This window comes from Bos indicus x Bos taurus, chromosome 4 (genome assembly GCF_003369695.1).
Source record: "Bos indicus x Bos taurus breed Angus x Brahman F1 hybrid chromosome 4, Bos_hybrid_MaternalHap_v2.0, whole genome shotgun sequence".
NCBI lineage: Eukaryota > Metazoa > Chordata > Mammalia > Artiodactyla > Bovidae > Bos > Bos indicus x Bos taurus.
In genome coordinates, this window is record NC_040079.1 from 18,173,362 (window position 1) to 18,191,186 (window position 17,825).

At 45.5% G+C, this 17,825-nt stretch overlaps 1 protein-coding gene across 1 annotated transcript in view; it reads left to right on the forward strand.

Annotated features, from left to right (window-relative positions):
- Positions 1-17,622, forward strand: part of CREB3L2 (cAMP responsive element binding protein 3 like 2) — a 130,025-nt gene extending 112,403 nt beyond the window's left edge. The window contains exons 9-12 of the mRNA XM_027538893.1: positions 8,041-8,140; positions 8,420-8,546; positions 10,229-10,445; positions 12,362-17,622. Of these exons, the coding sequence (XP_027394694.1) occupies positions 8,041-8,140; positions 8,420-8,546; positions 10,229-10,445; positions 12,362-12,437 (520 nt within the window). The 3' untranslated portion in view covers positions 12,438-17,622. The remainder of the gene's footprint in view (positions 1-8,040; positions 8,141-8,419; positions 8,547-10,228; positions 10,446-12,361) is intronic.
- Positions 17,623-17,825: the final 203 nt, after the last annotated feature.

Here is a 17,825-nt window from a genome sequence, read left to right on the forward strand (position 1 = left end):
GTGTGATGTCTTCTCTTCTCTTCCACTGTCCGTAACCAGCTGGTCCCCCTCTCCTGCTGTGCATAGAGAGGCTGTTAGAGTGCTGATAAATGACCCGAGTCCAGGAATGACCCTCTGTAGACCTATATCTTGGTTTAAATCACTTTTCATTTCTCCGTTATCTCTAACTTCTGGCTGTGTGAAGAGTATAAACTTTTTTTTTTTCAGGTGAAAACATTACAAACTTCAAAGGATTGTTGATACAAGGCTGAGTTTCCCAGAGAGTTTAGAAAGGCATTTTAGTATGATTTCATGGTGAAGTTACACATCCCTCAGCCCCAGAAAACGTTCTAGAACTCTCTTTTTTGTGATCTTGGGCAAGTAGGTGGTAGAATATTTCAAAAGTGCCTCCTGGTCCCTGGAAAATAAAGCTCCTTGGAATGTGGCAATTGCACAGTGAGAAAAGGGAGACCATTTGTATTTTTAAAAATTTAGACCAGAACCCCATAAACAGCCTTCAAAACTTAAGTAAAAGGTCATAAATAAATGAATATTTATTCAAAGTTCAGGATTTTAGCAGAATGTGATTATCTTTTGTGTAAGAGTTTGCACCTTAGTATTTAAAAGTCTTTGTGGTAGTTCACGAGCCTCCTTGGAGAAGGAAATAACAACCCACTCCAGTATTCTTGCCTGGAGAATCCCATGGACAGAGGAGCCTGGCGGGCTACAGTCCATGGGGTCGCAAAGAGTTGGACACGACTGAACAACTAGCACACACACAAGTCTCCTTAAATATTGTTATGCAATATTTGGCATTGTTATTAACAATATATCCTACCAGCTCGTCTCTCTCCACCTAAGGACTTTGAGGTACACGTTTCAGGTTTGTAACACCTCCCTCCTATCCCTCAGGTCTTTGACACTAATTCTGGAAGACTGGGGTGGATGTGGAGGGCTTTAGGTGGGATTTTGCTTCAGAAGAACATGGATGCCTACCTCTTCCATCATGAAGCCATATAATAGTCACTCATAATAATTTTTTTTTTTTTGCATAAGCACTGTAGTTAAATAACACTTAGACTTTTTGATCATATCATTTTACATGTTGTGTAACGACCCAGATACACCACACATACATCACATACATAACTAATACGAATGTTTCACAGATAATTACTTATTTACTATGTGTGATGCCCTCAGATAGTGTGTGTTTTATTTGATTCTGTTTCATGGAGAAGGCAATGGCACCCCACTCCAGTACTCTTGCCTGGAAAATCCCAGGGATGGAGGAGCCTGGTAGGCTGCAGTCCATGGGGTTGCTAAGAGTCGGACACGACTGAGCGACTTCCCTTTCACTTTTCACTTTCATGTATTGGAGAAGGAAATGGCAACCCACTCCAGTGTTCTTGCCTGGAGAATCCCAGGGACGGGGGAGCCTGGTGGGCTGCCGTTTCTGAGGTCGCACAGAGTCGGACATGACTGACGCGACTTAGCAGAAGCAGCAGCAGCCTTAGAAAATACATCAGTCACACCCCAGTTGTTTCCACAGCCCACGAATGGTTCATGATTTGGAATTTAGAACTTACTGCTCTAAGTCATTCCATAAGGGTGTAAAAAAAGTTTCTTCATCCCCGTGGGAGGCTGATGCACCCGGAGTGGTTCACTCACACACACAAATGTGCGCACACACATCGTAGCACAGCTGGTTTCACTTCTGAGAAAGGCGTGTCACAGGATTTGATGGAAAGTGTGTTTATAGAGAGGACCTGCTTGGCAGCTCCTAGCACAGCAAGTAATTGGGAACCACCAGTTTATCCTTTTCCCTGGGTCCCAGTTTCTGACTCCAGTGGGAAATTAGACACTAGAATGTTCAAAGCACAGGATGCAGCCACTGCATCCCTCTTGTTCTCTCTTGCTCCCTCCTCTCCTCACCCCCACTGTTTCTATTAAATAACAGAAACAGAAGAAAACAAAATGAAACCAACTACAAGAAAACACACGAGGCTGTTGATGCATTTCCCAGTTTTCATGAGACTGTGTCTCACACTGTCGGCTACTTTCGAATGTTTTGCCCAATTTCCTTTGATCCATCTCCCAAGATACAGGGTGATGCTTTATTTTGGGCGAGGCTGGCAGCTGCCTTCAACTGCTCTTTTCCTTGGAGCTATGCGAGCACAGCCGTAAAGTTTATTTTTACATCTCACCACAGGACAAAAATCCACATTCTCAATCGAGCTCTGGACACTCCGATTTAACAACTTGTGAAAAATTTCTTGGCCCAGATAAACATCTCTCTAAATTAAGACATTGCTCCCGGAAGCCCAAGAATTCATTAAGCCATAATTAGCCATGATCACTGATGATTTAAAGTGCAGTAATAAAGGAGAAGTTTTTACCGAGTTCTGAATGCATGGTTGGAGAGTCTGGCCTATGATTGACTTTATATAGCTTTAGTTTTAAAATAATTCTTCCATTTCATCTGGTGCCTGCCTTTTCTCCAGCCAGCCCTTTATGCAAGCAGAATAACAGCTGTCATCAGAGCTCCCAGGGCTGCAGGGCATGGCATCTGTCCCAGTGCCACCAGGGAAAGTACCACGTCATCTCAGACCAGCGTATCAGCCCTGAGGTCCCAGGCTTTCCCATACAGAGTCATCAGTGGAAAGAAACAGCAAGCACTCTGCAAAGGTGTATTTGTTCCAGTAAAGCCAGAGTACCCCAGACAGGGATTCTCTCGTTATTCTGTTAGCTGGTCAAAGGAATTAACTTTGACCATATTATTCAAGTCCCGAGTTTGGGCAGCAGTTCAGAGGACATTGCTGAACATTGAACTGCTGCCTAAACTCAGGGCTTAAGTAATATGATTAAAAGCACACAGCTGTGGTACTGAGATCTAAATTCAGATTTCTTATCCTGAGAGTTCATCGCCCTATTCTGGTGAATATTACTGACTTAGTAATTTGGAAGCCATCTCATCAGCTCTCTTGGTATCCAGTGGAGGGACAGGGCTTATAATTTCCATTTTCCTAAACAAAGCTCAGGTTTGACTTCCTGACGCTTGACTTAGGCTAAGGAACACCCATTATTCTTTTATCCATCTCTTACATTTTATCTTGTCATTTCCAGAGATCTGCCAAGAAATGTATATTTTACCTTATTGCTTTTATTTGTATCAATATCACGGAAACTTCGTTAGTACATATTGCATTGCCATCGGAGTCATTGTGGCCCTTCTGTCTGTAGTTTCAGATCAGATCAGATCAGTCGCTCAGTCGTGTCCGACTCTGCGACCCCATGAATCGCAGCATGCCAGGCCTCCCTGTCCATCACCAACTCCCAGAGTTTACTGAGACTCACGTCCATCAAGTCAGTGATGCCATCCAGCCATCTCATCCTCTGTCGTCCCCTTCTCCTCTTGCCCCCAATCCCTCCCTTAGTCACTGAAAGTAATCCTTTCTTGTTTAACAGTGGACATATCTCTTGACTGTGCTGTTGTCAATATAATATTTTTTCAGGGGCCGTGCCATACAGCTTGCAGGATCTTAGTTCTTTGACCAGGGATCCAACTCAGGCCTCAACAGTGAAAGCAATGGGTCCTAACCACACGACCACCAGAGAATTTCCTCAATATGATATTAATGTCACTGGATTTAAGAAAAATCTACTTAACTGAGAAGTCTTTTGATCATTAATTTTATTAGGTTATAGGTTGGGGTACCATGCTGTACTGAATTGGAAAGTACGTGAGCTATGGAGTCAGATAGATATGGGTTTACATCTTTGGTCTTCTAGTTACCAGTTACATGTCTTTGAGACATTTATGTAGTATCTCGTATGAAGTTTTAGAACTCAGTCGGTGGACACTCAATTACTGATAATTTTCTTTGGTTATGACAAAAAATGAGTGTTTCTATTGTGTGAATGTCCATGAATTTCCAAAACTTTATTGCATCATGGAAATCTGTTTCGATTTTGGGGATGGATGAGCTAACCTGCTTTCCTTGGGTAGAATCCCTCTGTTGCTGATGGATGGGGCCTTCAGAGCATCAGCCTTCCCACCAGCTTACCTTCACTAATCTGAGCAGGAGAAGCAGCAGCAAACAGCACATTGTAAATTACTGTTGCTTTCCATAGAAATTTCAAACTGAAAAATCTATTTTAAACTACATGTTTGCTTATCTTAAAGAGTTGCATTATAAACTGTTAGAAATCAGGGGCCATTAAACAACGATTTTCATTTACGGTGGATTCAGCACATAATTATCTTTGAGTTTGGAAAGGATGTGCTGATGAATGCCAAGTAAAGCATCGTACACCTCTAAAGATACAGGCCTCCCTGCTCACCCAGTCAGACCTAGATGGTCCTTCTTCCAAACTGGCAGCATTTACACCTGTGGCTGGGGGCCCAATTTGAGCTTCAGGTACTATACCATCAGGGCTTAGGTGTGTTGGCCTGTTAGAGGTCTGCCTTCAGGATGAACTCTTGAGCCTCCTGGGAGACTCTTCATCCTAGGGATAGGGTCCCAGACCTTGTGATCCCAATCAGAAATTGGAAGGGAGGAGTGATTCCAAGTATTGCATGGAACTGGTTTCCTCAGTAATTCATGCTCTCAAGACTGGACAAGAGGCAGGGAACGGGTGGGAAGGTTGTAGGGACTGTTGGTAAAAATGGAAATGGTGGTTTCACTTTTAAAAACACCTTAAGAGGGACTTTCCTGACTGTCCAGTAGTTAAAACTCCATGCTTCTAACACAGGGGGCACAGAATTGATCCCTGGTGGGTGAATTAAGATCCCCCATGTCCGCCTCCTGGTGCAGCCACCCGCTAAATAAAATAGAATACCAGGACATTACATTTTTAAAAAATTCACACCTGAAACTTCAGAGCAAAAGTGAATGGCTTTGGTAACATCTGTAAATCTGCTGTCTAATGGAAGTCTGGATGAAGGGATGACCCCCTACCCCACCCTAAACACAGCACAGCTGAGCTTCAGCACCTTGGTGCTGCAGTGCAGGCAGCAGGGTGCCCCGTGGAAGCTGGGGGTGCCCATCAGGAGTGGCAGCTGGCGGTACAGACATGGCCTTCAGCAGGCCACCAAGGAAACAGCGAGGCCCCTTTCTGTAGTGTAGCTGCTGACAAAGAGCCTGTTAACTGGTACATGAGAGGAGGCCAGAAGACGGGAGAAAAGGTTTGTGCCGTGCAGTCAAACGTGGCTCTTATCTGTGGGCTCACCTTTGCATCTGCCCCCAGGATTTCCAGAAATATAGCAGGGAGACCCCAGAGAGGCCTTTGGGGCTGGCACGACAGACGGTCGTCAATAAAATGCATGCCATTGCCTGCCAGATGTCAGCTCTGCCGGAAGAAACGTTCATCCAGGAGGAGCGTGTGTCAGAGGTCACTCAGCTCTCAGCTTTGAAATGGCAGCCGTGCAAGAAGGCGGTGCTCTTGGGAGTTCTTGGGAGAAGAGAGAAAGCGTGAGGAAAGGAACTTGCTGCATCATAAGATCCTTTAGCTGCAAACTTCTGATTTTTTTTCTATCTTACTGACGTATAATTGACAAGTAAATTTGTGAGATATTTAAAGTGTACAGCATAATGATATGCATATACATTGTGAAAGGATTCCTCACGTTGAGTTAATGACCACGTCTATCACCTCACCTACTTACCTTGTTTTGTTTTTATTTTTTGGTGAGCACATTTAAGTTCTATTCTCAGCAATTTTCAATTATATGATACAGCGTTATCCTGTGTGTGTGTATGTGTGTGTGTGTGCGTGCGCGCACGCGTGCACACCCCGTCATGTCTGTCTTTGCAACCCCATAGATGGTAGCCTGCCAGGCTTCTCTGTCCATGGCATTATCTTGGCAAGAATACTGACGTGTGTTGCTATGTACTCCTCCAGGGGTTATCACCTGTAGTCACCATATTTTGCACTAGATCCTCAGACCTTATTTATTTTAGAGCCAAAAGTTTGTGTCCTTTTACCAAACTTCCTGTCTCCCATTCCCCCAGCTCCTGACAACCACTTTCTACTATGAGTTCAACTCTTTTTTTTTTTTTAAAGATTCCACGTGTAAGTGATTCCATATGGTATTTATCTTTCTTTATCTGGCTTATCTCACTTAGCATAGTGACCTCCAGATTCACCCATGTTGTCACAAATGACACAATTCCCTAAAGGAGAATTTAAAGTCATCACACCATTAGTATTACTCAGCCTTGAGTAACACACAGAATTCTTTTAAAGAACATATTGCTTGAGTATATATAAATGTAAACCAGTCTATACTACTTTTGGTTACGCTTCTAGATTACTATAAAGCAAGAAAACATACGACTAAGTACTAAAAAGACCTCCATATTAATAGAATTTAATGATGTTAAATAATGGGATGAATTTTGTTTTGCTTACATTAAGACCACTGTTGGGGCTTCCCTGGTGGCTCACACAGTAAAAAATCTGCCTGCAATGTAGGAGAGCTGGGTTCGATCCCTGAGTGGGGAAGATCCCCTAGAGAAGGGAGTGGCAGCCCACTCCAGTATTCTTGACTGGAGAATCCCATGGACAGAGGAGCCTGGTGACCTACAGTCCATGAGGTCGCAAAGAGTTGGACACTACTGAGCAACTAAACACACAAACACACACAAGCCACTGTACAAGGTAAAAATGTAGATGGAACCCCACAGGGGTTGTTCAGTTCAGAAGGCCTGTGCTGCCTGTGCTGTGGGCTCCAGTTCTGGCCCTGCTCTTATCCATTTAAGCTAGAGCAATATCATTCTTACAGCCAACCTGTCCCTACCTGGCTTAAACCTGGGAGAACTCATTTCATTGGTACTGGTCATGGGTGGGGAGGTTGAGGGAAGCTGCAGACTTGGGAATATTTTGCTTGTCTGCAAAATGGGCTGCAGTATCTGCAAACACCCAGAATTCTTCTGCCAATGAGTGATTTGCTGATGTTTTCCAGTGAATTTGTCTGGCTTTCTCGTGTCACCCTCACAGCATGAATTTTCTGAAACTCTTTGAGACTCAACAAATCATCTGCTTGAAAAATCTCTCCACTTTGCCAAGGGCCCTGGGCTTGGAGAAGAGGGATGGGGGCAGGGAGCAGCCTCAGCTCTTTACGCTGCTCACACAGAATCCATCCCCAAGGCTGTAATTTGGGAGCCCGGGCTGGGAGATCCTTTTCTGTGGCTGCACTGTTCAGAATTTGCAAGGAATGTCACTGTCTGCTCCTTTTGTGACCTGATGTCACCCAGAACAGAACATACTATTCTTATCCCCAACCCTTCCCCTTTTAAGGCTCTGTGCAGTTGTCCCATTTGGGGCAGAACTCTTTTTTTTTTAACTCCTCCTCTCTGTGTTTCCCTGGAGAAACATCAGAGCATGGCTTCTGGGGTCCTGGCTCTGAACCTGTGTCCAGCTGAGCCGGCTTCTTTGCTCCTTCGTATTTGGGCTTCATTTCTGCCTGTCGAGGTGCTGTGAGCCTTCAAGGACCACAGTCTTGAGGGGCCTGTGGCTGTTGGCCTCCCTGCCCTTCCTGTTTTCCTCTCTGTCTCTCGCCTTCTCTTTAGATCTGCTCTCTGAGCACTTGCTGCTCAGTGATGCCGCTGGCCACCCCTTCACTTGTTCTCCGCTGGGCATCTCCTTCTCCATGCTTTTCTCCTTTCTTGCATCTTCTTCGGTATTTCTCTTCTCTCGGGTAAACGAGTTCTTCTGTGTCACCATCCCCAAGCAATTCTTGCTTCTTTTTTTTCTCAGTGGCTGACAAACAGATCTCAGGATGATCAGGGGTGATTTGGGAGCATCGAGGTGACTCTTAGAACAGCATAGAATGGACAAGCTTCTCATGGGGGCAGATTCTGAGCCCTATAAGCTCTGCAAGTCCGGTGCTGGAAGACAGTGGTGTCTGTGTCTTCATCAGAGGAACCTTTTTCTTGGTACTGTGTTCTGATTCAGACACAAAGCCACAGGAGCCTCCCTGGAGCCTGGGGAGGAGATCACTGACAAGCGTTCTCTCTCTGAGATGCCCTTCATGGTTTTCATTTGTTGTGTTTGCAGAACTCTCCTGCAGCAGCTGCAGAAGCTTCAGACTTTGGTGATGGGCAAGGTTTCTCGCACCTGCAAGCTGGCCGGCACGCAGACTGGCACATGCCTTATGGTGAGTTTCCCAAATGAAGAGCACCGTCACCAACCCGGCCTACTCGCCAGGCTCCAGCCTCTCCCCAGCTTGCCATGTCCAAGTGCTGGGGGTTGGAGGAACCACAGCTCGCTCCGAGGCTGTTTCTCTCCTATGATGTGACAGCGAATGACCTGGGTGCGGTCTGCTGGCCTGACAGAGGAGAGTCGTCTTTCCAGACCTCCCAGGAGCTGCAGGTCTGCAGGTTTGCTCTGTGCATCTTGGAATTGACAGCTCCCACGTTCTGTCCTCACCCTGCAGGTCGTGGTGCTGTGCTTTGCCGTAGCATTTGGCAGCTTCTTTCAGGGCTATGGGCCCTATCCTTCTGCCACCAAGATGGCCCTGCCCAGCCAGCATTCCCTGCAGGAACCCTACACATCCTCCGTGGGTAAGACAGTGCTTAGCAGCTGGGGAGGTGTCTTGTTTCTTTTATCTTTCATTTCTCAAAGCTTAACTTTCTGAAAGAAGTCTTATGTGAAAGTCTAATTTTTTTTTTTTTTTCTGATGGGAGAACTGTATTAAATCACTTGGTTTGAAATAGCTCTACGTAAGCCTCCTTGGGTACAGAGCAGTGGTCTCAAAATCATTTCTCTATAAAAACGCATATATATATATATATATATATATATATCCATATATATATCCATTCCTTGGGAGGAGACAATTCAAAGTCACTGTTCCCTCTCTCCCATAAAAAACATTGATTGAATAGCATCAACACAAGCATCTGCCCCCAAATTACTGAGTGTGTAGTAGCTGTTATCACTCTGACCTCCAGGATTTTGCAGGAAGTGTCCTCGGCTTCTGCTTACATGTGAAAGCCTAATGTTTAAAAGGTGGTAAAAGTGTAACTTCCCCACTGAAGGGAGGAAGAGGGCCATGGGAAGTCTGGTGCCCAGGCCACTTGTTGGGTCTCCCCTTCTGCCCCTCACACACTGGGCTGAGACACCACTGGGAATTCTCTAGAGCTCCACAGTGCATGGCTTTCAGACTTCTGCCCTAGACTGTGTTCCTGGCAGATTCTGACACCTTCTTTTTGAGTTCTGATGTGGGGAGGGATGTGCATTTGCAGGGAAGGGGTGGGTGAGCCGTAAATTTTCTATCACATTTTAAAGGAATTCCACTCAGTGGAAATGATGTTACCACAGTAAGCATCTGTAAAGTGACATGAGACAATCAGCCCGTGTTACAAAATATAATGCCCAAGATTTAGAGAATTTGGAGACACGGGTGTTAGATGTGATAGTCTCATCTAGATCAATGATCTCTTTTAAGTATGTGGTAAATAAAGGGATGGTATGTAGGGATCATGAAATAGATACATACACTAGTAAGAACAAGTGTGGAATTAGGGGTACTGGATTTTGAGGGTAGGCATAATTTTGTGGTTCTGAAACATCTGAGGTACGTGTGTCTCTGCCAGGTATATGACAGAAGGTCCAGCATTTCAACAAATAATTTCAGTGGTCTCCTGGGGAATTCTTTTTTTTTTTTTTCCTCCAAGGGAATATATCTCTAAATTTAAATGAAAGTTGATGAGAGCAAAGTTTCTATGTTGTAGAAAATTGCTCCCAAGCCATCTAGCTATGCAACTATTCTATAAAACAAGAGTGTGTCTCCATTGTTTGATTTATGGCTTTGGCCTTGTGTCTCCTCTCTAGTTTCTAAATGAAAACACAGTTTTCTGCCCTTGTACCTTCTCCTTGTGCAAGACCTACTCATTGAGGATGCTTACTTTAGCTGAGTCTGGACACCTCCAAATATTTGACTTCTCCAGATGGTTGTGAGGGGGTGGTGGTGGTGGCCTGGAGGGGAGTTTTATTTTCAAAGCAGTGGGGGTGGCAGCTTGCTTCCTGTGTATTTGTTCTTCTATTGTTCTTCCAGCACTTTATAATTGGTATCATTTTTCAACACACCAAACTCTGAAATCCTGAAGCCTTTATAGAAAGCCAACTCCAGTTGGCACCCTAAGTCCTGGGCAACAAGAACCCGTGAATTATCATCTTCTCCCCGCCCTGAGCATCTAGGGGGAGGTGTGATGTAACACCTGTTACTTTACTTTGTTCTCAGTGAGATCCAGGAACCTGCTGATCTATGAGGAACATTCTCCCCTGGAGGAGCCACCCAGTTCCGCCTCAGCTGGGGAGCTGGGACGCTGGGACCGAGGCTCTGCTCTGCTCAGGGCAAAAGGGCTGGAGTCCAGGCCGGACGTGGATCTTCCCCATTTCATTATCTCAAATGAGACCAGCCTGGAGAAATCAGTGCTGTTGGAGCTGCAGCAGCACATGTAAGTCAAACAGACACGGGTTTGCCTCCTCTAAGGCCCCAATGGTGGGTTATGAATCAGCAAACTGCAGCGTGCAGAGTAGACTTTCCCATTGGCCTGGTCCAATCCTTGGCTTTTTCAGGACCTATTTCCAGCACCTGGGCTCTGGAGAGTCCATTGTCTGTCAACAGCTGGCCCTCACAGAGACTGGGGAAGAGACATGGTGAGAGCTGGCCCCGTATCTGCTATGCCACTGGGGAGCTGGCAGTGGAGACCTCAATAATTGGGGAAAGGGCTTGACTCCCTTCCTTCCTGTCTTCTTCCTCTCCTCAGAGTCTCACAAGTAAACATACAGTCCAGTAACAGCAGTGTACTTACTATATAAATGCTGTCTCAAGGCACATTTCCAAGCTTCCTTCCAACTAGAGATACATATATGTCATGTTATATGTCAATAAGTAGTTTTATGATTTACATGTAAATAAACATGCATTAGGGCTTCCCAGGTGGCGCTAGTGGTAAAGAACTTGCCTGACAGGGCAGGAGACATAAGAGACCCAGGTTCGATCCCTAGGTCAGGAAGGTCCCCTGGAGGAGGGCATGGCAACCCATGCCAGTATTCTTGCCTGGAGAATCCCATGGATAGAGGAGTCTAGCGGGCTACAGTCCATGGAGTCACAAAAGTTGGACAGGACTGAAGTGACTTAGCACACATGCAAACATGCGTTAATTATACTTAGATAGTTATATATTAATACTGAAGGACACTTTGAGAGGCACTGTTCTTGTGTTTCTATTATTGAAAATAACATATATTTGTCTCCAATTCTCCATGAGTTGTTTCCTTTAGATAGTTATGAGGAAGAGTCCTTGTATAAACATAAAGACTTGTATACTGCTGGGGATTGTTATCCTGCAGGGGAGGTACCTGAGCACACTATGTGACATGGGAAGGAGTGTCTGCATACAATCCTGGTTATACGTGGTGTGGTTAGTGGTCTAGCAGAACTCGTGCCTCCTAGAGATAATGCTATTCCAATACAAGTAGGAAAGTTTTTGTTTCACATTTTTTAGCTTTCCTCCCCTAATGCTGCATTGGAAAGTTTGTAATTATATATACTTTTATATATTTATATTCTACATACATATTTAACATTTATAGCACTTATTATTTTAAGAACTAGGTAAGTGTAACATATAAATCCTTTGAAATACTTTACAAGGTTAGATATTACTATTATTTCCTAGAGAGAATTGTAGAAGCCAGAGAAGACTACTCTTGGGAGCCAGAAAAGACTTAACCTTTCAGTAACTTGGCTCATGACAAAAGTCTTCTCTCCGCTATTCAAGGCCCCATTGAAATCCCTCTTGTTCTGGGATGTCTCCCTGATACCAGAGTCCTCATCACCTTCCTCTGACAGCCTACCAGATGTTCTAGGCTGTTACACAATGTAATAATGTATTTATTTTCTGTGTTATATTGTTATTTCATGATAGTTTGGGGTTTGTTTTTTTAACCTTCATCTAGAATCTTTTAATCTGTATAAAGGTTTCATCTTTATCTAAATTTTTTTTAAAAAAAATGTTTATTCTAGACTAAGGATCAGCCTTTATCCTTTTATTTTCTCCTTCCCAGGGTTTAGCATGGGTATTTATCCTCAATAAATACAGTAATTTTAAGCAAAATACAAGGAATCAGTATCAAACCACCAGGTTTATCCTTTGGGTTGGGATGTCTCCTTTGGCATGAGGATAAAGGAGGAATGTGGACGGTGGACAGGCAGGTAGCAGGAGACCTTGGAACAGAGAAGTGCTGCTGGGAGGGAAGAAGACAAGAGGCGTGCGTGGGCCAGCCCGCTGAGTCCAGTCATGGGATGATTGTGCCACCCTGCCAAGCATGATGGTGAGACTTCTTTCTCCTTCTGATGCTTTCACAGGGTCAGCACCAACCTGGAGGGGAATGAGACACTAAAAGTCGTAGAACTCGACAGAAGAGTGAACGCCACCTTTTAAAGAGGCTATCACCACCTCCCTCTGTCTCTTCACTTAGCCTTTACCTCTCCAAACCACCTTTTGTCATAAGCTTTTCCTTTTTGCCCACCCAATCTGGACGAAAACCTGGACCGCCGGTCCTGGCTCTGGATGGGAGGACGGACGGCCTGGAATTTCCGCCTGCGGTGAGAGAGCACCTCCCCCGGTCCCATGTCCCTCCCTGCAGAGGAGCCCGCCCCGTCCCTCGCTTACTGCCATAGGCAATTATCTTCGGTCGGGGTGGGACAAGCAGGCTTGTTTCTACCGACAGTGCCAAAAAGATACGGCCCGATTCTCACCGGGGTGGGTGTGACCGCCTCCTTGAAGAAGAGCTGACTGTTGTTCACTCGAGACCCCACAAAAATACCAGGATGCTCTGGCGAAGCACTGACTGACGTCCTGCCTTCCTCAGCCTGGCTCTGCGGTGCCCCGCGGGCGCCCCCTGCCGCTCTGCCCGGGGCCCCGGCCCAGGGCCCCTTCGCTGGAGCAAGGCGCCCCTTTCGTACTCTCAGGCCGCAAGTGCAATGCCTGAAGGAATCAGGCTTCTCTACTCCAGGCAAACCTGCCCCACCACGTTGCTTGTAGGATTTCACAGTCTGTGTCCCCACACGCCCCTAGTTCTGCCTCCCTGGCTTCTCCTCCCCATTTGTAAATAGTATTTATTAGCTTGCAGAGGCTTCCCTGGGCGACCACTGAAGACATCCGGACGCCTCCCCTCCAGGCTCACAAGGTCCTCTGTTGGCCTGTGGAGCGAAGAGGGCGGCCTGGACTCTGGGATTCCCCATTCTTCCAGGCCATGTTTTGTTTTGTGTTTTCTTCTTTCTTTTTTTTTGCTGGAGGCTTCTAATTATAGTTGGGGAACCTCCCTAAGCACCTGTCCTCCTGAAGCATGAACTCAGAGAAGACGGAGCAGGGCTCAGGTCTGAGGCTCTGTGGACAGGTGCTTTTTCTGCCCTGTGCCCATGCCAGGGAAGCCCTGACCCCAGGCGTTTCAGACAGCCATGCTAGCCCAGTTTTCCCCACCTCCCCTGACACGTCTGCTTTCCCTTCCTCTTCTGCCTCCATACAGAGGGCTGGGCCTGAGGCCTGCTCCTGGGGTCAGAGCAGGTGACATTTGTATATCTGTCTTACCTTTTCTAGTCAGGTTTGGCCACTTTGCAGCTCACCCAAAGAGACACGACCTAATCCCCCAACCTACTTCTTTTTTTTAATGATTAAGAGTAACTTTTGTAGTTAAAAAAAAAAAAAAACTTTCCTCTTTCATACAAATAAGAAATAGAAATAGACGTTTTATTGTATAATGTAGAAGGCTCCCCTTAAATGTTTTTCCCTAGCTTGTAAAAGATTTTGTGTAAGAAATTTGCTCACATTTTGTTTTTTATTTTTAGAAGTAGCTGAAGCACATTTAGTTTGAACTCTGTTGTCTCTGATTTTCTCATCTCTTTTGTCATTGGAACCTGTACGTAGGAGAGATTAAGCCACTCCTGGGCCCTCTGTTCCATACCAGCCACAGAATTTGGCGTCATTAACATTTGCCATGAGACCTCATAAGCAGTGGACTCATTGGACACGAGTCTGAGCAAACTCCGGGAGATACTGAAGGACAGGGAAGCTTGGTGTGCTGCAGTCCCATGGAGTTGCAAAGCATCAGATACGACTTAGAGACTGAACAACAATGAACTCATAAGCAGATCTGGTACCTTCAGGGCTCACCGTCAGTGATTTCCTTTCTCTCCCTACTGTGATGGAGAAAGTTCCGACAGGGAGATGGCCAAGTTCCTCTTCTTGGCGCTGTGTAAATCTGGATCAGGATCACAGTGGTCGCCTCTCGCTGTCCCATCCATTGGCCAGCAAAGGGTGAGACCAGACAGGCTGCGCCGTGTGGAAGGAGGGTTGCTAGTACATGCCCTGTTCCCTTCTGTTTCTGTCTGCTTTACTCTCTCCTTTTCTGCTCTAGACCTTCCTGGGTCCGGCTGGTGTCTGCCAACCAAGGGCCAGTACTGACCCACCCCTCTCTTTAATGTGTCATGTAATTATCAGGCATAGGCAGCCCATGGGGTGGGGTCAAGGGTGGCTAAGAAGGTGAGAAGGTACTATTAACTCTAGTATTTGGATGATTAGAAAGTGATGCTTTTCCTGTGTCGGTGAGAATGGGTCAGCTTACCCACTGACACACTGGAAGCAGATCGGGTTTTTAAGGCTCCTGGATCAGCCCGAGTGGAAAACCTCTTCTTCTGAGTAAAGAGGAAGAAGGCAAAGGACAACCAACTCCTAGGGCCCATCCTTAGTGCCTTGAGGATTTTATTTCCTCACTTGACCTCACTCTCTCCGGCCCTCCAAACAGCAGGGCTTGATCTCTGGGCAGCCATTCTTCCAGAACTGAATCTATGTCTAGAGACTGAGGACATCAGCCTGAGGGCTCAGATGGCCATTGTAAGGGGACCCAAGGACCAGTTGCTGCTATTTTGAGAAAGACCTCCGCTCCCCACTCCTTGCTCAGGCGAAGAAGAGGAGCTAAACAGTTACCCCTTAAGGAGAATGTAATGGAGTCCAGAGGATGCAGAAGAGTTGGATAACACCAGATTGGTTCTAAATAGTTAATGTGCACATTTTCTCTTCCAGGGTTAAGCTCACAACATCAGTGGATTTGTTTTCCCCCCAGAACCATCCCATAGCATATATGAGTCAGTAATACCTGGTTAGCCCTGAAGATGTTAAATAGTGGCAGGCTTTCGGCTTTGGAACCTCAGGTTTGGAAAATTTGAGACTGTTAGCACAACCATCAATCATAAAGAATCAATGTTCATGATAAATATACTAATATATTTTCCATCATGTCAGCAGGTTTTCCTCTTCCCTTTCTTTGATTAGCCTAGTGGAGGAGATGTCTTGTAAAAAGTTCAGAGAACACATACTTTTTTCACTGGGTGAGACCTGAGTAACCCAGACTCCCCAGCGTGGTTCTATTCACAGCTCTGGACTTTGCACTTAGAAATGGCTACTGTAAATGAAAGGCCTCAGTGCCAAGTTTAAGAAAGGATTTCTGTGAAGTGTTAGGACTCTGGAGCCTAGCTCACATAAAGAGAGTGTTATATAAAAACCTGACAGCTGAACTAGGTTGCTCCTTTTGGGCAGGAGGTGGGGATGAGTTTTGATACCAGTATAGGCAAAATTAGATAACCTTTTTATTAGTATAAATGATTTTGATTTAGAGACCTCATTTGCAGATTGTGAAAGCAACTTTTAGTGCAACTTATTTACAAACCAACTATAAATACCGTGGGGTTTTTTCCTTCCTCATGCCTGAATGCCAAGAGAGGGCTGTGATTCTCATGTGTCCTTGGAGCAAGAGTGTTGAACTGGTTCACCTTTGTTCTGGCAGTGAGTCAGTGTCCAGAATTTTTGACACAAGTGTTTTATTAAAAATTTGTGTTTTTTTTGCACTTTGTGTCTCCTTCCTCTGTGTTCTCACACTGAGCAAAAGACAAGGATCAGAGGCCCCTCAGGGCCAGCTCCTCTGAACACACATGTCGTCTGTGCACAGGGTGCACGCTCAGAGACCTCCCGCTTCCCATCGGGGAGATGGAGCATCCGTGCGGCCTTGCTAACGTGGGGAAATGGGAGATGGAGGAGAAGGCTGTAGCCTCCCCCTTCTCTGCCAAGTGCTCTTGTCAGTAATTCAGTTCTGTGGAGTCCAGTCTTTATTCCAGACACTAGCTCTCCTGCTTGCAGTGCAGACAGACCATTAGCAGGTAGTGCTCTGGTCAAGGTCATTTTCTTTGAATGCTTTTTAGCTGAGACAGTTAGGAGACATGTGATCGGATAAGACCCTCTGGGAGGACAGCTCTGGGAAAGAGTAGAGGCCTGTGAAGCAGCCAGAGACAGAATTCAGATTCTTCTTTTATTCACTCACCCATTCATTCATTGAGTTGTCATTCATTCCCAAGAAAGAGTGTTGCAAGAGGCCCTAGTGGATATTGGGGAGTAAGGGGCCTGAGGAAGCTTCATTAATCAGTAACTATTCAAAAGGCCCCAGTGCCGGCTCTCTCTTTCCCTCCCTTCCCCCACCCCTTGTGTGGGCACACACATAGATGCACATAGATACACACAAGAATACATTCCTCCCTTGTCTTGGATACTCATTTGTGTGTTACATGTGCCTTATATTTGATCCAGGATGACTGAGGGCCACCTTGTCATTGGGAGTTTTTGTATACACCCTGGTAGTACTAAATTGAAGTGGGTTTGGATGACAAAACTTCCAAAGGCTCAAAAACTGGTTTCCTAAAAGTGAGCCTTGATCACATCTATACATCAGGAGAAAAGAAACAGAGTAACGTCCATTAGGAAAATCCCATTTTTCCAAGGTGCAGTTACATCAGAAAATGGCCAGCCAGGATTCAAGGTATTATAAATCCTCAGAGCAGAACATTTTCTTGGCAGAGAAGAATCCAGTACCTTTAAGGATTCAGGCTCCATGTCTCCATGGCCAAAGGGTCAGTACCACCTACCACAGGACATATTTCATGTTGTCATTTTGGGTAACAGAAAATTCAGGAATGCTGTGTCTGAGTTTCTGGAAGGAAGGAAAATGATAATTCTTGAACACTTACTAAATGCTGGGTGCTAAGTAAGGGATTCCTTGGTGACTCAGCAGTAAAAAAATCCACCAGCAATGCAGGAGCTGCCAGAGACATAGGTTCATTTCCTGGGTCAGGAAGATCCCCTGGAGGGTTGGTGGGGGGGATGGCAATCCACTCTAGTATTCTTGCCTGGAGAATCTGGTGGGTAGAAGAGCCTGGTGGGCTACAGTCCATAGGATCACAGAGTCGGACATGACTGTAGTGACTTAGCATACACACATATACTAAATAAGTCTTTTAATGTTATAGAAAGAGAAAACAAGGGCAACTAATTATTATGAGATGATAAACAGCTAAGTGATATGGGAGGTGCAGCAATTTGTGGATTAGGTTGAACAGATCTCTTTCTGCGTGAGCACACTGTAAGCTTTGAAGTTCCTCTGGGCGGAGAATGCAGTGCCTCCTACTCCCTGGGCTGGCCCCGCTGTGCAAAGTTGAGGGGTTTTTGCCTCATAGTGCAGATGTTCATCTGTTTAGTTCATCCCATCCTCTATAGTTACAGCTAGCAGCCTCTGCATCCTGGGAAAGCAACACCAGCAATTTTAGCTGTTTCTCTGTTCCTCTCACTTGCTCACCAGCTGACTGAGAACATGAACTTTTTGCACCATGGACCCATGGCCTACACTGTTCAGCAAATCTCCCTTTCAGACGGAATATTTTCTGAGTCTACGAAAAACACCAGCACTCTTTGACAAATTGTGGGTGACCGTTTTTAAACAATACTGAA